Genomic DNA, 20,260 nt, shown 5'->3' on the forward strand with positions numbered 1-20,260 from the left:
GGAAAATATGTCCGGCAAACGGCCTCAAAATTTTGAGTTTCATACTAGACTTGAACAGTGCCACGTCTTTCCATTTCCTCGAGACATGTGATTCATGACAATTCAAGACAGTTTCAGCTCCTGAGTAAGCTGCAGTGATATTCGTTGTTCTTTCCAGAGGATCAAAACTATACACCTGTGAGAATTATCATATTATCTATATGCATAGTCAATTCTTCACATATAAATATCCGTCATTTAGCTTAGCTTAACACCATCACTGCACAGTTGCTATTGATTAGCCCGTCTATTGTGTTCACACTCATTTAACACATTGTGAATCAAAGTCATTGTGTGAAGTGACACAAAATAATTCAGCACTGTGAAATTTTGATTAAAATTGTATGTGGTCAGATTTGTTTTCTCACAGCATGTTTGGCGAAAACAAAAGACGTGTGGATTTGATATTTTTGCACATTGCATTGTGCACGCATTCCTACGTGAGTTACATTTGAATCTACGTACCCGATGTTATCCACCTTGCCCATGTGATTCTTTTAATTTAACAAGAATGTTTCTTGGACTTTTCTGCAACATAGCAGGAAACAAATTTTCCCCAAGCACAGCGCTTAGTTTGTTGGCTCGAAGGGCTCTATCTCAATTAATGCCTCTGGCGCCAGTTTAACTTTCTAAATCTTCTCGTTTGAACACAAGAAAGCCGTGCTGCTGTAGTAGTCTTATTGGGCAATTTTTGACCATGAATTTATATTTTCCCCAGTCGGATATTTTCCCAGTGAAATAATAGGTGATAAAATGTGTTTACGAGTCAACAAATCAATTACGAAAGCAAATGAAGAGACAATAAGATTGTAATATTTTATGTGTGATGTCTTGTTAGGTGGAGGTGGAGGTTGGAAAGACTCTCCGACCGCTCACCTGGTGGCGGGCAAGTCCTTGTCAGAAGGTGCTGACGGGGGTGCGGCGTGTCTTTTATCCCAGTCCAAACTGGGTTGGTCCACCTACGGGGGGTTCGGAGGGGGAGGCGGCGCCTGCACGGCTGGAGGAGGCGGAGGCGGATACAGAGGTGAATTCACAGCTGGCTTCAATTGTGTTGAAGGCGTTATTGATGTGCGTCCATTCTGTGACAGGAGGTGACGCCGCGTTGACGGATGACATGAAAGCCGATGGTGGCAATGGCATCTCCTTCATTCATCCAGATGGAGAGATTTACCTGCAGCCTCTGGCGGGTGAGTTTAATATATTAGAGTGGAGCTTGATATCCAAAAATGAGCTTGAGGAAATCGTGAAATGAAATGATGGATGGTTGAAGCAATGATGACAGCCATTTTTTTGAAATGGATGGATTTTGGCATTTGTGTCTGACACCCTCATGTTTGCTCTTGGACCCGAGTTTTGTTTTTGTCTGCTTGAGACAACTTGCCATCTGACTCTGATTATGGAGTGGGTGGCACAAGGCTAATTCTCAACCTCATGCTGATACTTGAACTTGCGTCAATGCTTCGTTTTCAAATTAAAGAGTCCATAGCACATGAAAGGCATTAGAAGAATGATTTGAAGGAAAACAAAACTGTTAAGCAGTCCCCGATGTCACCAACATCAAACATTATCAATAGTTTAAAGGCAGAGTCAATTCCTACATTTCCATATGTTGTGTGGAATTCTGATGGATAGTGTTTATGGAAAATGAATTGAGAAGCCAAATCCACACATTTCACAAACATGTTAATGCTTAGGATAAAATAAATTATTGTGGTGGAACACATGTAGCTCATAATCACTTTTTAAGAGCGCGTGATAGTTTATTGTTTGTTTCAGCCATGGAGAGTCACGGCGAGTGTGAAATCAAAGTACAACTGAACTGCAGCCACTGTCAGTCTCAGAGCTGCAAACGTAATGAAGAGACACACCTCATCCTCTGCCTGTGCCATGACGACGAGGTCTTGGCCAGCGATAACGTCACGTGCGTCGACACAGTTGGTGAGGAAATAGTTTCAAGTATTGCTGTGATTTTTTTACGGTTAATAAACACACAAGCTGGCTTCTTCTTCTCGTAGCGCCTGCAGTCCAGCCTCCTCCAGCTCAGATGTCGACCTCGCTGATCCTGGCAGTGGTCACCTCGGCGGTCGTCAGTGGCGTGGCCTTGATCTGCGCCGGGGTCATCCTCAGTAAGAGACTCGTGCGGTTTTGCGCCGACGTGGTGCCCGCCACTTTTCATCGGCTGTGAGGCACATCCGTGAGAGCAAACTTGAGCAAAAAAAAAATAAAAATGGCATTACAAAGAAAGGGCATTGCATTACCCTGTGGAGGAAATACAAAAGCTCTTCATCCACAAACTGGAGCATTATGATAAATTGGGATTGACAAACGAAGAGGGAAAAACGAGTTTTTACTCTGCTATTATGCACCAAGTGACAATTTCTGGATTACATTCGCCTCCCGGGCATTCATGTGCAAGATCAGAATCATTTACAAAAAAAACACTTGTGACTCATTAGAGTCCCGCTTGCTCAAAGACACTTTACTGATCATTCTTACTATCATTAAAATTCCTAAAATTAAAAAAAATTGATATATATATATATATATATATATATATATATATATATATATATATATATATATATATATATATATATATTTTTTTTTTATTGAGGAGCAAGAGGTCAGAATCAATAGATCCGATAACACTGCTAATACATCTAATGAGGCATTATTATTATTATTATGATCATTACTGTGCCACGCTGCCATGCAGTTAATTTATATGCTTGCCGCCAGATTATTGTACGCACCGCTTTTGTAGTGGATAATCAACACCGACCTCTATGTACAGCATGTACTAAACAGTGAAGAGATTCCACATTGTTTGAAGTACACCCGGTAATAATAAATGAGCTTTCGTTTGATTGATGGGTGTATGGAAACATTGTAGCTATGAATCAATCAATTCATTCATGCTTGCCTCGGATAGCAAGAAAAATGGTTTGTAGATGGCGGCAAAGTATTTTTTTTCTAGTAGACATTGTTCTTTGGGCCCAGGATAATCTATATGAAGGATGAGAGAGCATAAAAATAATTTCAAGAAATAATGTGGAATTTAAGTTTGTCTCGAGTTTGAAAAAGTGTAATAATATTGGTGGATTATTTTTATGTTGACGGGCACTTTTCTAAAGTACTTTACAATATTTGCCATTTCCATCACATTTTTAAGTGTACACTTTAGTGTGATGCCATAAAAAAAAAAATACTTGTAGCTGAAGTGAAGATTTGCAAGATTGCACATGCGATGATAGATTGCGCTCCAAATTGTTTGACTTCCTTGGCTGAAAATTGTCATCATCCATTTTTTATGGTATTTGACTTTGGAGGTTTCTTTTTCAGCTATTCAACTTTATAATAGACTATGCAAATATTTGGGTGCTTTGTCCGTTTTTGGAGAATGTGACTAAATGAGGAAATCCAAAATATTAGAAACACTTTAGTGCAGTTGTACACTCCAATTATTATTGTATATCTTTTTATTTTTGATACAGCTTTTATATTGGATCAGCGATATCCACCATTGTGGCCATTATCATTATATTTGTGTAATATGAAAATTGAACAAAAATGGGAGGGTGTGAACTTCTCATATCTGGCCGACTGTGTAATTTTCATCAAGTAATCTAGAACGATAACTGGTAGAACTGATGACTCATATTTACCCATTCTACATTTCCTCACAACTAAATGCATCGCGTGTAATTGTGTGACACTGAATAAAGCGACACAAAAAAAGATGGCATTTATTGTCCAGTTGTGTAATAGAATTTTAAATGAAGAAGTGAAAGGAACACTAAAGCTCCAAAGGATAATGGTGTCTCTTCACCTGAGCTCTCCCCCATGCAGGGAGGTAGTCTGTCCCCCAACCCCTTCCCCATCCCATTGTCATCCCCAACCTCCTCCTCACCATCCTCCTCCTCACTCCTCCTTCCATCTCTCCCCTCCCTCCCTCATCCCCCTTCCCTCGAGACCCTCGCATCTGCACCGGGCGCTGGCTCGACGGCACCTCTTACCTGCACGCAACGCCCCCCTCCCTGGCAGACTACCAACCTGCATCGGGGCCGCGGCGGGTGAGTCCCTGCTCCCTGGTGTCGTCGAGGATTTGTAGCAATGGAGGGACGCTGGCATCCCTTTACGTATAAATATGAAAAGCGGCAATGATTTCACTCACTGCTTCCTTATCCAAATTCCATAAAAGGGAACTAGTGTGTAAATAGATTTTAAATATTGTTCTTTGTTATTGTCCCCAGTGTGGCATCGCTGGAAAAACGATCTGCAAGCAGTTAGGGGCTGCCTGCACAGCCCCGAGTACAAGCTGAGTAAAATCCGTTCTTCCACCATCATGACAGACTACAACCCCAATTACTGCTTTGCCGGGAAGGCCTCGGCGCTCAGTGAGCTGAAGGAAGTACCGCGTAAAAACATCACGCTGCTCAGGTAAGCCTTACCGAATTGTTATATTTAGCTTGGTGATTTATGAGTCATCGTCTTTACGTTTATCTGGATTTGTGATATGCTTGCAGAGCCCTGGGCCACGGCGCCTTCGGTGAGGTGTACGAGGGTCAGGTCCTCGGGATGAACGCCGATAATGGCCCCATGCAGGTGGCCATAAAGGTCAGTTGCCATTCGCGATGTGCACCTAAACACTGGATGACAACTCATCAGCGGGAGTGATGTTTGTTACACATAATCCACTCAGCAGGAGGGGGGGGGGGGGGGGGTGTTCCTTCCCATGCAAAGGTCACGGTGAAGCAATGCTTTTCATTTCATTCCACCTACCTGAAGATGCTTTTTTCTTTTCTCCAGACTCTTCCGGAAATCTGCTCAGAACAGGATGAGATGGATTTCCTAATGGAGGCGTTGATTATGAGGTACATATCCTGCATTGGCGTAATCATACAAAGTGCACGGAAATCTTCGGATGAATATACGGCGCTTTGCTCAATCCAAATAAAAGAAAAACTATTTTGTCCTATTTAGATTTTGATTCCGGCAGCATTTCGGCTTTTTTTCCTACTTGGCCCCATCAATCATTGCAGGGCTAAACGTCATCTTTTTATTCTTCGTACACATCTTCGTACACATTCCAGCTAGCTACGCTGATCAAAACGGTCCAACTGTTTTTTTAGGCGCTGTTTCATGTTCACAGGCATTCTCTGTGCATGATGGCAGCTTTTCTAATGTGAGCTTGACTTATTATCTTCCGCGCTACATCTTCTGGATAATGACTCCCGCGTTCTCGGCTTTGCCGCCATCCATCGAATGACATAAAGATCGGGTACTAATACTCTTCCTGTCACTGCTCTGCCTCACGGGAGCTTGAATTATATACATGCACGTGTTCTACATTCACTCCGGGTACGTGCACAGTCTATCCTCCAAAAGACTTTTTGGCGGATAGAGCTCATTTTCATTAATCAGCTTTTTTTTTTTTTTTTTTTAAGTCTGTGATTTGTGTCTGTTGGGAAAGCCGCACAGAAAAGCTGTCAGTTTGAATATTCAATATTTAAAAGTCAGGAGTAGACTTGGTAAAAGTGACAAGCAAAAAAAGTTTGGCGAGTGTATGACATTATCAAAATGGCCCCTTTGTGAGAAAAACCTTCCTCTCACCTCTCAACCATTCCAAAGATTTTCCTTCTTGCCACTAAGCGCTGAAATCATCCGCTCTGCAGATAAGAGAGATCCAGCTGAAAACCTGACTAGCTTATAAATGATTCCATCAGAAATTCAAGTTGCTCTTTTCATCTAATAGTGGCTTTTGTAGTTACTGGCAAACGGAGCGTGAACGTTTGTACAGGTTTATTCATTGTTATTCGTGAAAGGTGAGACAAAAGGAAGGGTGGATTCATTTTTGGAACAAAGCTGCTTTTCTTGGGTGGTTTAAAAGCGACAATACAATTGGTTGTTAAAGTAATGGCTGAAAATTTGTTGTGGTGGAACTGGTTTTGGCTTATGGAAGATATTATTTCTTCGTGGAGGGCTGTATAAGAGTGGAACTAACACATGTCTGCCATCTAGTGGTGATTGGTAATATTACAACTTCATATTCGCAGTTTAGCACCTAAACTCCTGCTCATCTTTGACCCTCATGATGTAATCCAGAATGTTGCGTGACTGTTTTCCCGCAGCAAGTTCAACCACGAGAACATCGTCCACTGCATGGGCGTTAGTCTCAACAACCTGCCACGTTTCATCCTGCTGGAACTGATGACCGGAGGAGATATGAAGAGCTTCTTGAGGCAGAACAGACCTCAACGTGTATGTCTTCTCACGCACACTTCACGTTAAGCCCCTTGCGTTGTTTTTTTTACGTGAGCCGTGTCACTTTCAGGGCCAAGCTCCTTCACTCAGCATGCACGAGTTGTTGCAGATGGCCAGGGACATTGCACGAGGTTGCCGCTACTTGGAGGAGAACCACTTCATACACAGGTAGTGATAAAATGGACATTTGCTGTTTGTTAGCAGTTATCAATAACAATTTATAATTTATTCTTGCAGAGATATTGCAGCTAGAAATTGCCTTCTTACATGCCCTGGACCGGAAAGGGTGGCCAAGATTGGAGACTTTGGCATGGCCAGAGACATTTACAGGTTTGTATGCTAACGTGCTAATGCAAAACCGCATTTCACTGTCAATAAAGTTGTAAAATTTGATTCACACTTTGAAATAATGTTTTTTTCTAAACTTTCCTAGAATTATACATTATGTTTGTAATTAATTATGTCTTTTTTTTAACACACCAATCAGTTCTAATAATAAAAATAATGAAACAGGAAACAGATAAAATAATTATGCAACACTTTGTTTCTCAGTACATTATCTTCCATGTGTTATGGAAACGAAAAAAAAAACGTGGTAAACATGGTGAGTTACTTGATCTGGATTGAGAAAAGTCACTCTAACATACTGCAGTATATCAACTTCTTGATTATTTCTTGTTTTTGCGATGACCAGAGCCAGCTACTACAGGAAAGGTGGTCGTGCCATGCTGCCAGTCAAGTGGATGCCGCCTGAGGCTTTCATGGAAGGAATCTTCACTTGCAAGACTGATACATGGTGAACACACACACACACACACACACTCTGGAATATTCACTCACCGGACACAACATTAGGTACACTTGCACAAACAAATAGATCGATGCAAGGGGAAAAACGGTGGTTGTCAACGTTTGTAAATGGAGGCCGATGTCTTGTTCATTGATGCAGTATGTACACGTTTATCAAAAACACACGCTGATTTTATATAGCTATAAAAAAGGCAAAATAGGTGCAATCCTATGGGAAAATGTTGTAATGAATACAAACCAGATGTTGCTCCATAAAATAAAATCATCGTCATCATGAAAGCGAATGTCTGACATCTTCCAATAAATCACATCTACAAGAGGCTCCTTCGGAAGGGGGCGAGTGTTGCTTGAGGGGGGAAAATTGAACCACAGCCATATGGACACAACCGTCAGGGTGTGTACGTGTTGTTGTTTTTTTTGTTGTTTTTTTAAAAAGAAACAGCTACAAATAACAATAAGTTACCTGCGTAAAATGTAGATGGCCAACATTTGGTACATCTGCACAATCCACTCACAAGAGCTGTCGCACACAATGCTTAGTTTGGACACAAAAGTGTAGGAATTGAACAGTAGGTTTATTATTGTCCGAACAAAGGAGCAAATGGACAGCTGCATGTTTTTTTGGTTTTTTTTTATAAATAAGACTCAGCCTGATTGCCATAAGAAAGTATTTAACATTCAATCCATGCTGAGCTTGAATCCCCAACAGCTGCTTAGACTTTTAGCAGGGAAGCATACTTAGAGGAGACAGATGTTTTTTTTATTTTTTTTATGCTTAATACAACCGATTGGCGCTCGAGGGACACCATTACCAAGATTTCGCCCGTGACGAAAATGAGTTTCACACCCGTGGTCTGGAATGAATAAATAAAATCATTTTCATTCATGAAGGAAGCACTTACATACTCTACACATAATAGTTTGTATATGGTACATAAAAACATCACCAAATGCGAATACCAGGCATTCTCTCATTTATTTGTATCTCCAAGTAGTTATGGGTAGGGTTCCTTGGGTGAATTTAAATATTAAATCAAGATAAATTACACATTATATATTTAAAACAACCAAAACAATTCGCTATATGAATAACTCTATGTATCTATATTATACTGCCCTCTTGTGGACACGGTGGGTACACCAGAACCAAAGAAGATGATTTGAGATGCAAATGGTTTGAGTTACCTCAAATCTGGCTTTTTGAGGTGCTCAATAATTAAAGATGAGAATTTGTGGACTCAATCGTAGTGTCTCTCCCTACAGGTCGTTTGGAGTACTGCTGTGGGAAATCCTCTCGCTGGGCTACATGCCATACCCTTGTAAAACCAACCAGGAGGTACTGGAGTTTGTCACCAGTGGAGGTCGGATGGACCCCCCGGAGGGCTGCCCGGGCCCAGTGTGAGTGCTTGGAACACAGCAAACTGGCTAAATCGCAAACTTTGAAATCACAGATCAAATTCATAGTTGTGTATGTTTTTAGTTATCGGATCATGACCCAGTGCTGGCAGCATTGTCCTGAGCATCGGCCCAACTTCTCCACTATACTTGAAAGAATCAACTACTGCACTCAGGTACAATTCATGTCACTTCATTAGGTACACCTGGTTATTTCAATCAGTTTGTGGAAAATTATTAATTTGATTGTTATTACATTAGGATCCAGATGTGATCAACACGCCTCTCCCAGTGGAATATCGGCCAACCACTGATGACGACGGCGCCGCGGTGATCAGCCCTGCTGATCACACGCCCACCAGCTTCGCTCCTCTCCCCGTCTCTTTAGCCCCCACGTCCCCCTTGAGCTTGGCGCCCTCGGTTCTTCCTCCGCCGCCCGCCAAACCTTGTGTTCCCCAGCACAAGGCGACACCTTGCCGCGAGGTGCTCCTGGATCTCCATAAAGCCGAGGCGGCTCCGGCGGCCGTCGTGCGCACGGCGGGCCTCTGGCTGCACCCCGAGCCTCCCTCGCGCCAATCTTGCTCCACGAACAGCGCGTGTGTGGGGAGCCAACGGCTGAAGAACAAAACCAAGAATTTGTGGAACCCGACTTACGGCTCCTGGGTCTTGGAAAGCTTCAAGGGGAAGAAGACCTTGGCTCACACTCAGTCCGTGCCCCTCTCAAGTCCTCCTCAATCATCATTAGAGTGCAACCGGGCGCTCTGTGAGACCTCCAACTGCTCTCATCTCAAATCTGCTGCCCTCTGCCCTTCCTGCCAGCCTCAATCCGCGCCGAATGTGCCCCACAATAAGAGCCAAACCAGCAGCGCTCCCGCAAAGGCGGGCATTGACCTGGCCAAGCTGCAGACTTTCCCCTGCGGAAACGTCAATTACGCCTACGACGAGCAAAACTACGAGGCAGAGAGCTTGCCCTTGGTCGTCCACACCAAAGCCCCGGAAGCCATCAAAAACACCAACTCCGCCCCCAGCATGTCCTCAGGGACAAGCCTGGGGTTGGCGCTGGGCCTCTACACGTCGTCCTCTTCATCCTCTTCCTCTTCCTGCATGCCCAAGCTGCTGCTCAAACGCCACGCCAGCTACGGGCACGAGGACGTGAGGAGACACACCAAAGCTGAGAAGCCCACACGAGACCGAGACTCCGGCTTCTCTCTGTCCGAGGACTTGAGTGTCACACCGTTCTGAGAGTCAACATGCAGCAAGTTTTCCTGATGTAAAAAAAAAAAATTTGTAGATGAATTCTCTGCGCTGATTTTTTTTCAGGTTTTCTATTACTTACAATAATATTTAGTAATATATTTGAATTAGGAGCTAGGTTCAGCAACAGATGGAATTTTGGTTGGAAATGTCATTGCTAGAAATTACAATCATGATAATATTTGTGTTGGACAAGATTTAATAGTTATAACTTGAATAGAAAAAAAGAAAATATCTGAAAAATCGAATGTGCTAGAAAAAAATGTGGATTTTTTTTTTTTTTTTTTAAATCCTCTGTGCCCGCCAGGTAGTGAATGATTTGAGCTGGTGTAATGGTTCTGATGATTACAATGCTGGAAGGAGACCCTTACATACTCCTCTGCTCTGTGATTCAGAACTGGACTCTTTCATTTCTTTGGCTGCTTGGTATGCAGTGTGATGGATCTGTATGCCTTTTTTTTTTTTTTTATGCCAGAACAATTTTGCTGTGCAACGGAGGACTTTGATAGACTATTGTTTAAATGAAGGATGTTTGATGAAGGACAATTACTGGACATTTGAGAGGGGACAGACAAAGAGAAAAGAGAATAGAGCTAAAGTAACATAATATGACCACAGCAACGTTACATTCGAGTTGACCTCATCGTGTGCTTCTTATTGTCTTCAAAATGCTGAAATAGTCTCAATTTTTTTTTTTTTTTTTATCTCCTGGAAGCTTTGGGACTTGCTTCTATGACCAGTGATTTGGACGGTGGAGCGATCAGTGTGCAGTATGAGAATCTAAGATGCATTTTCATTTGTTGGAATTTTTTTTATCCACAAAAACAGACAAATTCAGGTTTCATGGAAGAGTTTTCAGGATTTGTTCTGAAGGAATCATGTGAAAAACATTCTACTTCATAACGTTTGCAATAATGGGTATTTTTTTTATACAGAGATGGTTTTGAAAGGAGGCTAAGCGTGACCATTCAGACAAATTTTTGGGCAATGTTGTCATGGCAACGACTTAACTTGCTGGCTTTTAGAGTTTAAATCAGGGATGGGCAAAATTTGGGCCAAATATCTCTCAACTCTTATCATCAAGTCAATCTTTTTTTTTTTTAAATGCCTCTCTAGCAAGAAATTCTAAATATTTGAAAAAAATGCTGACGTTCCACTTGAGTGAAAGATGTTTGTACTCATTTATGTTCAATCAGTGTAGCATGTAGTTAAGTTGTTTTAGCTTTAGCATATTGACTCAAAACAATATGGATGCTGACAGCTGTGAAACATTAGCTATTTTTATACTCGCTTCTATACACTGGACTAACATTTGTGTATATTTTTTTTTACTTACGCTAACTATCGCCTTGTTATTTGTAGTCAATCACTGCCATTGGATATTACGACAAAGAGTTGTAGTAGCCACCTTTACTCAGCAGGGGGAGGTGTTTAGCTGTGACACACAACGAGCTGCTCCATTCGTGTGCGCTTTATCACACACATGCTGAGTGTTTATGAATATTCTTGTTGATTGTAGTCAATAATAATCTACACCTATAAATGTTTGTATTTTTGCAGTATGGGTTGTATAAGGGTTGTACTTTTTGTATGCTTTAAACGTACTATTGAAGGCATGTCCAGCTCGAGGGAGACGTAAAACACTCAACACAACCAGCAAGCAATAACACAATAGCAAACTTGGACGTCACAATCACGGGGTACACGACAACACAACAGGATTTGGTATTGTAAATATTAAAGAGGTTTAATATTTATGATGTGATTTCCATGCAGATCGGTGAGGAATCATCAGTCTGACACACAGGATAAATTTTAATCTTAATTTAAAAAGACGAAAAAAAAAAAGAAGCAATCTGAAGGGATGAGAAATGAAATTTGGCCTGATTGTCCATATACGCGTGTCGAAATACACATTGTCTAACACTTTTTATACATTTAATTTCAGATTGAGTGTGAACTCTATGCAATGTACAGGAACTGTCTTTCACACTTGCATCTAAGCAGATTGTTCCCAAAAGTACTGAGCTCATTAGTGTGTATTTGTTGTCTGTAATTGTATATAATTACTCATCTCGACCCACCCCCAGAAGCAGAAAATAAATGCAAGGGAACCCATTAAGATGCCACAATAGTGTTTTACTGTGAAAAGATAAAAATCAACAGAATTTCATTCTGTGCTGTAGTTCATATACATTTGTCTGTGCCATTTCAATATGCCAAAATGAATATATTCATTAATAGAATTATTTGTCAAATTTGTTGTGTTGAAGGAAATACAATAAAAAAACAATTTGACTAGATTAGTTTACATTTGAAAAAAACGGTCAGGTTCTTCCTCTGGGATTAGATCCGTAACCTTTTATTATTTTTATTACTATAATAAATATTACCATTTTATTCCTGGGAGCTTTCATAGGGAGACAAATGTGGAAGGAACTTTCGGTAAGAGATTTCCGGTAAAATGTTCCCAATTGGTTACAAATGGGCTTCGCTTCACAGAGCGGTGTTTTTGAACAGTTTTAAACAATCATTAGTCTTCATTGCATTGAACAATGTCTTGCACGATTTCGGAGCTTGTTGCAGAAATTTAATCTGGGACATGCTCCTTTTCGTTTCATGGACGAACCACGACGCAACACTTGATCGCATTAAAGTTTGTTGTTGCAGAAGACTCGTCGGGTGAGTGCCACAATAACATCCGGGTACTGTTTAAATGTCTGGGAGACTTTGGTATTTGTCAAACTATCAAATTACTAGAAGGGTTGCTGCAATAATTTGGATTTTATGGACTAGCGTGTTTGTCAGTAAATTATAGTGAGCGCCTGTGGGACGTTCAAATATTTGAAGTTGAAATAAGTAGTGATGTTCACATGAACTTTGAAGAATGACATCGAGCGACGTGACCTTTGTTTACATTAAGTCTCCCGGTCACGTGGTTACCGTGCCAGACAGGCTGCTTGAAGCTAAATAATTTCCATCCTCTTTTTACTAACCGCGGCTTTAAATTGCAAATGTAGTTGGTTCACTTTGCTAATGACTTAAAATTATTTCTAGATCCATCAAAAACGTGTTCAACTTATTAACAACAAGGCTCAACAGAACTTGCTGTGCATTCCAATCAAAGTTTTCAGTATATAATGGAACTCTAAAAAGATTCATTAAAAATTCTAAAGCTGCAAAATGTAACCATTTGGCTAAGACTGTACAGGTCTGTAAAAAGTGTTGATGTCATGTCAGTGACTGAGGTCTTGTTCATAATGTCAAGTTACTATTACATTCAAAACATTAGAAGATGATCTCTTTCTATTTTCTAACTAATAGCAAATGTTTACATAATGTTATGAAGGCTGAACTGAAACTGTCAGTTTGTTTACTCACTGACGACTTCTCTGTATCCTCCGTGGCAATTGACATCAACTGAATCTGAATTTTTCCTCTTAGCAAGCCCTTTTGGATATGTACTTTCAACACTATGTTAGTTTTGTTCACACAGTGTGCACACCTGCTCACTTCCACATAAAAAAAAAAACCCATATTCCACTTCCATTGCTCATTTTCAGCCAGTTGACCTTTCCTCTACTTGCATGTCCCACAGTCCAAGTCAGACTCATTCACTGCTCACAGCCTCCAGGATGCCGATGAGGTTCTGCAGGCCCAAAAGGTATCCGTCCTCTCTGTTACCCTCTCGCCAGGGTACGTCGTGCTTCAACACTTGGCCCTCCGGCAACTCGGTGGTCTTGCCAAAGTCAATAAGCCACACCTGAGCGTTGCCCGTGTGGTCGTGGATAAAAAGCAGAGAACTGCCGATGACCTGAAGGAGGAAAAATGAACCCTCTCAGTATGACGCAGTGCAGCTCCACAGCGGAATAATAAAAAGAGGGACACATCAACACTAAACAAGACAGTTAACCACATGTGAGTAAAGAGACCAAACCCTAAACAGTATAAAAAAAAATCATATGGATGAATGGAAAATATTAAATGCCTATAGAAAATGAATGTATTCATATTATAACAATAAATCACACAACCAATTATTTAATTATAAATAGAACAAAACTTATTTTTCTGATGGTATGGCCTTTTTCAGTATCATCACCACCAGTATCACCTCATGCTGCTTGAAGAATTCCGATCTTTTCAAAGCCTGTTGGATCTCCGTCAGTTTGCTCAGGTAGGACTTCTGTGTTGCGAAAACAAATCAAGACATGCACATAAATATACATGAAATTCATTTAACTTGAGCAAAACTGTGTTTAGTGACAACACCACAGAGGGTGTCAATGTCAGCAAAGACCAAAAATGTGATGATAACCCTAGAACAAGGAAACGCATCGGAAAAGCAGCTGGCTGCCACATACTATAACGTTGACGTTGCTGCCGACAAAGTCCTTGAACGCTTCGATGACATCTTGTTCCAACCTGGTTTTCTTGAAATCGGTCCGACATGTGCCGTCACTTTTCTGAACAAGACATAATAAGGTCAAGATGAACACAATGGAAACAGCAGTGTAAGAAAAAGCGAGATCTTTATCAACATGATGTAATTCAAATTTTTTTCCCCCCAGAGCCTCTATTTATTTTTTTATTTTGTACTTGTAGGCTACATTTAACTATCTGCTTTGTTACTTTTACTCAAGTACAAATAAGTATTTTTTTAGACGGACTACTTTTGTCACTGCTTCACTCAAGATTATCAACTGCCACCCTCCATGCATACCTTGATGCCATCTATCCTGAAGCCCATAGTGTTGCTGGAGCTCAGGCTTTCCCTCCACTGCATGTAGCGAGGTTTGGTGACACCACATTGAGAATGTTCCTGTGCGGTCGGGCCTTGGCAGTCCACCTCCACCATCTTCTTATACAGGTCCGCCCTCAACTTGGGCCGCTCCCGTGCTCGAACCAGTTCTTCCTCCAAGTAGGTTCTACAAGCATGAGAAGTTTATTTACACGCCGTCGGCATTTAAGGCGACAGTCCAAAATGGCAGAGGCTATTTACATTCAAGGCGTGTTATTGACTAAACACATCATGCCTTGTTCCATCTGAGATATTGTAGCTGTAAACAAGCACATGTGACTTTTCAGTTTCAGTTTTTAAGCTGCACTTCCTCCGTTCTGCAAAGGGGAACGGAAAGGAAACTCTAGCATGCAGCGTTCAACAGTGTTTATGCAAGCAAGCGGTTTTGAAAGCGTGCGGTTATCAAACAAAGCGGGGAGTCTCCAGGGACACCCCGAGTGTGTGAACGTGATGCAAATGTGCCAATGTGTGGACGGGTACTTTAATTATGAAAAATTGTCTCACTAAAGGGAAGTACAGGGGTATATTTAGTGTGTAGATGCACATAACGCTGTGGCAGGAAGTCAAGCTTGAAGGTGTTCCCCTTTAGAGAACTTTACTTTAAGTAGTAAATACTATCATGGCTCTCCATGTCAAATTCTGCTTACCTCACTCCCATCTTGCAGTCCATGACATTTGGAAGGTCAAAGGTTGCCAATAGGTCAGCCATGTGGATGAAAGACTCTCCGTCTTTTTCCACCACGCCGTGGTAAGCGGGTACGAACGCTAGCAGCGTGTCACTTTTCAACCTCTCAAAGCACCGAACCTCATTTTCAGAATACTTCTTCAGAATGCTGCCCTCATCCGCCGCTTTGAAGTTACCTGAGATAACACGTGTGGTCTTCACTGAGACTGGTTTTTATGATTATGAAAGACCCCGATTTGGGTCAGGTGGGCTTACCTTACCTTTATGACCGGCCAACTGCACCCAGTTCAGCTTTCTTTTATGGGCAGCGCTAAAGGGCCACTGGACGATGGTCTTCAACTTCCACCATGGCTTACTCTGTTCAACAGATACATTATAATTACGACAATATTAAATACGACCGGTTCCTTTTTTTGTCAGAAAATGACAAACAATTATTGAAGAAGTACAAAAAACATTTGGATAGTCCTTCTCTCTCTGTACACTTTACAGCAGTTCGCCAGTTCGACATACGTGTTCACTTAAAATGGCCGTCATAGCTTAAAAGCATAAGAAGAATTATGTATGGTGAAGCGAACCCTGTCGGCCATAAAAAAAGAACAACATATAAATTATGCACAAGATGCTAAGTGTTGTGAAACTGAAGAAGTAACTTATAGTTAAGTAATGTACTTTGTGTCAATAATGTATGGTAATGAAAACCAGAGCGCTATCTATGAGTTTAAAAAAAGAGCCAATTGTGAAACTGACAGAAGATAACTAAAAAAAAAAAAAAAAAAAATCAAAACAACAGAAAAAATATTGTTCAGATACAATTTGACCAATGAGATAAGTTTATAAGTTTGCTAATAAGTTTTGTATCAAATCCTGAAAATGAATAGATGGGTGTCCCAATACTTTTGGACCAGAGGGTATATGCTTAAGTACGCAGTTATGTTTATAACGGCAGAATCATAGATTGTCGAAGGTTTTCGGGAAATAATTATTGTCTCACGGGACTGTTTGTAAAAAAATAAAAATTAAAAAAAGGACAGCAGGACGTGGTTTCTGCTTTTCTTGTCCACCATATTTATTTGACATGCTCGTTTGAAGGGCTCTTTTTCACTGCTGCTTTCTCTTCCCTCTATTTCTTGTAACACACATGCAAATATACAAACACACGCAAACAAAGTGACAGCTTGCATATTTCACAGAGACATACAGCGGCGCTTCACACATTGAGGGAACTACCAGTTTTATTTCTCAGCCATAAAAGCGGTTAGAACCCAAACGTTCTATAAATTGAAACGCTGACATTATCGCACTTCTTTAAAAACACGATCAACACGCTGTGGCAGATAAGGTCAATCCCGGCTGACGTCATGTTATTCTACGTCAAGTGATGGAAAGAGGAAATGAAACACATACACAAATAACTCTTCTAGATGTAAAATGTTTCAATCATTCTGCCTTTTCTAGATCAATATTGATGTAATTTTGTTTATATAATGACAGCGATCATGACTTTATAGTTCCTGGTGTGTCATATTTTTTTTAAATCCACTTAGCATTCATTTACAACTCTGCCTTTGTATGATTAATTGTTATGTAACGTGTGTTTGGCATGTTTTTTCCACCAGCACTGCAGCTTTCTCTGGCTGGGGGGGGCGGACTCCTGGCGTGTTCCACACCAAGGTTGGCAAAGCAAAGCTAATCTAAACGGTTGCCCATGGCAATACTGTGAGTACAGACTGCAGAGGCACACTCTCAAGGAAAAAAAAGAAGAAAAAAAAAGAACAGGCAGGTGCTAGACGGGCAGACGTTGTGACTAAGTCAAAGTCTGCTGACACCTTTTGAGGGGGTTATAAAAACTCATTAGCATGGAAGCGGTAGAAATGACGAGCGATTAACTTGTGAAAGACTGCGGCTTAATAGTGATGTGGAAGCGAGTGATGTCGTGGTGCCTTGTTGGATGTCAAATTTACAAAGAAGGCCAGTGAATACTGTCCGTCACTCAATTCGTCAGTATTTACCGATACCAAGCACGGATACCACTTATACAATTGAAAAAAATAAATCAAATTTAAATTGTCTGAGTTAATATTCTAGTTCGGGATCGTAAAACGGTCACGTGAATTATGCTGGTATCGGGTACTTGGTATCGGTACTCGCCTAGCCCAAAAAATGGATACGCACTCTTAGCAGGTCATTTGTATGGAGTATGTTTAAAAGAAAATGACAAGCGTGCACCTTTTATGGAGAAGCGAGGAGAATAAGTGGAAGAATAGTTTAGCCGTGACAGGGTTGACATAAACAAGACGAAACACTGCAGAGCACACTTTTGCCTTGCAATAATTAGAAATTCCTTATGGCTAATATCAGGCAGATTGTGCTCTATGAACAAAATGTTCTTCTACCAAGAAGATTAACATATGCATACAACCACCTTCGGCTTCTGTTTAACTTGCGGCCACTCCCTTAGCACCTGCAGTATGTGTGCCTAAGGAGGGACGCAGACGAAAAACTTTAAAAGTGACTGCTTCATACTGAACTTTCATTTGTATTTTAAATTGTATTCATGCCACATAAAAGCTATTCAAATCCCTAACTAGTTAATTATGTTAATTAACAAAATATCTTCTTCTACATCTGAACTTTTCTTTGTTTTTTCATGTATGCTTTCGCTAAGGTCATTGAATATTTTTTGAACTGATGACACAAAGTGGATTAAAAAAAATTTACCACTAAATAATAATACCAATTATTTTTTTTATTTAGATTTTTTTGCCACTAAATAATACCAAATAAACAAAAACAGTTTTTGTAATACACTTTAATGCAAATAAAATTATTCGATCAATGGATGCAATAATGGATAGAATAATCGATTATAAAAACATTCGATATAGGTAGTATGTTGACTCTGGGTCAAGAGAGAAGTTCAGGGTTCTGTTAGTATTCTAATGAAGTGGTTTACCTGTTGAAAGCCGCCCTGAGGTCAACAAAAGTCGTTTCAGTTTATGCTCACCGTCAGCCTCGTTAAGGTGATGACAGTCTTCGATAAGCCAAAGTAGAAAGAACCTAATTTCATCGGCCTTAATGACATTGCCGCACGATTATCTTTTATAATGGGAAACAGTCGCACTAGCTTTGCCCAGTGTGTTATTATCATGATTTTCAAAAAGGCAAAACGTACGTGAGCAGATAGAGGTTGAAAAGCTCCAAAATGTAGAAGTGGCTTATTTCCCACATGATGGCTCTGCTGAAGTACTCACATTGACATTTTATGGCACTTGAAAATCAAGCAGGCAAACACACTTTTATCGCTGTGTAATTGGCCCTGTGTTTATTATCCGAATGAGATCCTTCGGGGGGATGTTGTTTGCTTACTGTTGTTTATGTGCCACAATTATTCTGGCTTTTGCCACGTCCATTAAGTCCTCTGTAGTGCGGGGTCATCATAGCAATGGCAGTACTGTAGGTCACGAACCTCATTTAATTCATTTGCTTTAACGATCATCGATTCTTGTCAACAATATAAACTCCCTGTAATATTTATTTTTAATCTTTAAAATTATTTTCTGCACAAGTTGAAATTTAACCAAGTGAATTTTTTTTTTATAGTTATAGTACATGCATTATTCCTATATTGCTAATAATACTATTCAAGGGGGACCATGAATACTGAATTTCCTCAACTAATTTAAACTTAATCTGGTAAAAAACTGCAAAAAAAAAAGCACTACTAATGCAATCATTAGCTCATACAATCAATATACAGTATAAGACAAGCGTTATTACCATGCACTTTAGAACAAATACAGTGCTGCTCAGCTTCTGGCGTATTTAAAAAAAAACTACAAAACTCTCCAGTACAATTGCAACTTCCAAATGCAACAGGCATTTAAGTCATTATAAAATATAAAATATATAGTACATAATTCCTACTGTTGCAGAAATTGTACTATGACCACTGTTTTAGCTTGATCTGCTGGACTCACCTCTCCAGCGTCAACCAGGGGCTCCAAAGTGATGATGCCTTTACTTTTATTCTCGTTGTCGCTAAGCAGGTCATCCTCCGATTCCACTGCAGAGGAGCCGGTGGAGGAGACGGAGGAGGTGGAAAGCTTCCTACACAGATTGCCGTCCACCGCTTCGCCTTCCTCCCAGTCCTCCTGCTTCATCTCCCGCGAGAAGCCGCCCCCATCCGGGGTGATGGTCACCTGCGGTACTCGGGGTGCGTCCATCACTGTTCCAAATGCGCTCGCCGGCTCGATTCACTCGACTCACTGTGCGAGTTCATCCCAACTCTGTGGGAATCACTTGTGTAAACAAAAAAAAAGAGTCAGCCCCAGGTCGTAGGAGTTCCTACGTTCTTTTGGACGACATTGAATGCGTCGTGACGGAGCACGACAAAAAGATCTTCGAGGATCACGCTGCTTCAAGCTTGTGTGGAGGCTGTCATAACAGAAGCTGGTTGAATTTCAAACGATCCACACGACTTCCTCGTTTCTTCTGTCCAAGCATCGTCGCCCCTGAGCTGTAGCTGGTGCGCGACGCGCGTTCATGTGGCTCACGCCTGCGCACTCTGTCAAAAACTACAGGACGGGTGAAAAAAGTTTTGTGTTGTAATAATTTTATACTTTAATAAATTAATGCAAACAACTTTAACTAAATAACAAATTCGAGATGATACAGTACATACATGTAAAATATGTAAAATTGTTAATTTTGATCAAATGATTTAGTTTCGTGTTATTACAGTTTAATAAAATACGTATGCGATACATGACATTATTAATTGGTCAAAATATTGTTTGGGTAATTACAGTAAATTAATAGTTTTTTATTGTGATAAATTTAATTTTATTCAACCACTTCTTTTAGGGAGACGCAGAAAAAAACAAATGGAAGAAATTGCAGGACTCTTGATAACTGCTCGGGTGGCTGGATTAAACAATGACTACATATTATGTAGCTAGATAGATGATTTATTCATACACAAGAATAATTCACTCTATCAACAAATAATC

General features: G+C 40.5%; 2 protein-coding genes across 3 annotated transcripts in view; one reads left to right on the forward strand and one right to left on the reverse strand.

Annotated features, from left to right (window-relative positions):
* ltk (leukocyte receptor tyrosine kinase) overlaps positions 1 to 11,884 on the forward strand; it is a 27,722-nt gene extending 15,838 nt beyond the window's left edge. For both annotated transcript variants that reach the window (XM_068652936.1, XM_049739401.2), the window contains exons 16-29: positions 878 to 1,063; positions 1,128 to 1,226; positions 1,816 to 1,977; positions 2,055 to 2,165; positions 4,293 to 4,479; positions 4,566 to 4,656; positions 4,849 to 4,913; positions 6,171 to 6,300; positions 6,374 to 6,471; positions 6,541 to 6,633; positions 6,998 to 7,099; positions 8,377 to 8,511; positions 8,594 to 8,684; positions 8,770 to 11,884. In XM_068652936.1, the coding sequence (XP_068509037.1) occupies positions 878 to 1,063; positions 1,128 to 1,226; positions 1,816 to 1,977; positions 2,055 to 2,165; positions 4,293 to 4,479; positions 4,566 to 4,656; positions 4,849 to 4,913; positions 6,171 to 6,300; positions 6,374 to 6,471; positions 6,541 to 6,633; positions 6,998 to 7,099; positions 8,377 to 8,511; positions 8,594 to 8,684; positions 8,770 to 9,750 (2,531 nt within the window). In that variant the 3' untranslated portion in view covers positions 9,751 to 11,884. The remainder of the gene's footprint in view (positions 1 to 877; positions 1,064 to 1,127; positions 1,227 to 1,815; positions 1,978 to 2,054; positions 2,166 to 4,292; positions 4,480 to 4,565; positions 4,657 to 4,848; positions 4,914 to 6,170; positions 6,301 to 6,373; positions 6,472 to 6,540; positions 6,634 to 6,997; positions 7,100 to 8,376; positions 8,512 to 8,593; positions 8,685 to 8,769) is intronic.
* itpka (inositol-trisphosphate 3-kinase A) lies at positions 11,881 to 19,801 on the reverse strand. Its single transcript, XM_049739405.2, has 7 exons — positions 19,229 to 19,801; positions 15,509 to 15,605; positions 15,211 to 15,424; positions 14,486 to 14,690; positions 14,127 to 14,228; positions 13,877 to 13,948; positions 11,881 to 13,576 (listed from the first exon to the last, which is right to left on the reverse strand). Exons 1-7 carry the CDS (start codon positions 19,472 to 19,474, stop codon positions 13,373 to 13,375), a joined length of 1,140 nt encoding a protein of 379 aa, XP_049595362.1. The 5' UTR covers positions 19,475 to 19,801; the 3' UTR covers positions 11,881 to 13,372.
* Between the last annotated feature and the right edge of the window lie 459 nt (positions 19,802 to 20,260).

Source organism: Syngnathus scovelli, chromosome 14 (genome assembly GCF_024217435.2).
Source record: "Syngnathus scovelli strain Florida chromosome 14, RoL_Ssco_1.2, whole genome shotgun sequence".
Taxonomy (NCBI): Eukaryota; Metazoa; Chordata; class Actinopteri; order Syngnathiformes; family Syngnathidae; genus Syngnathus; species Syngnathus scovelli.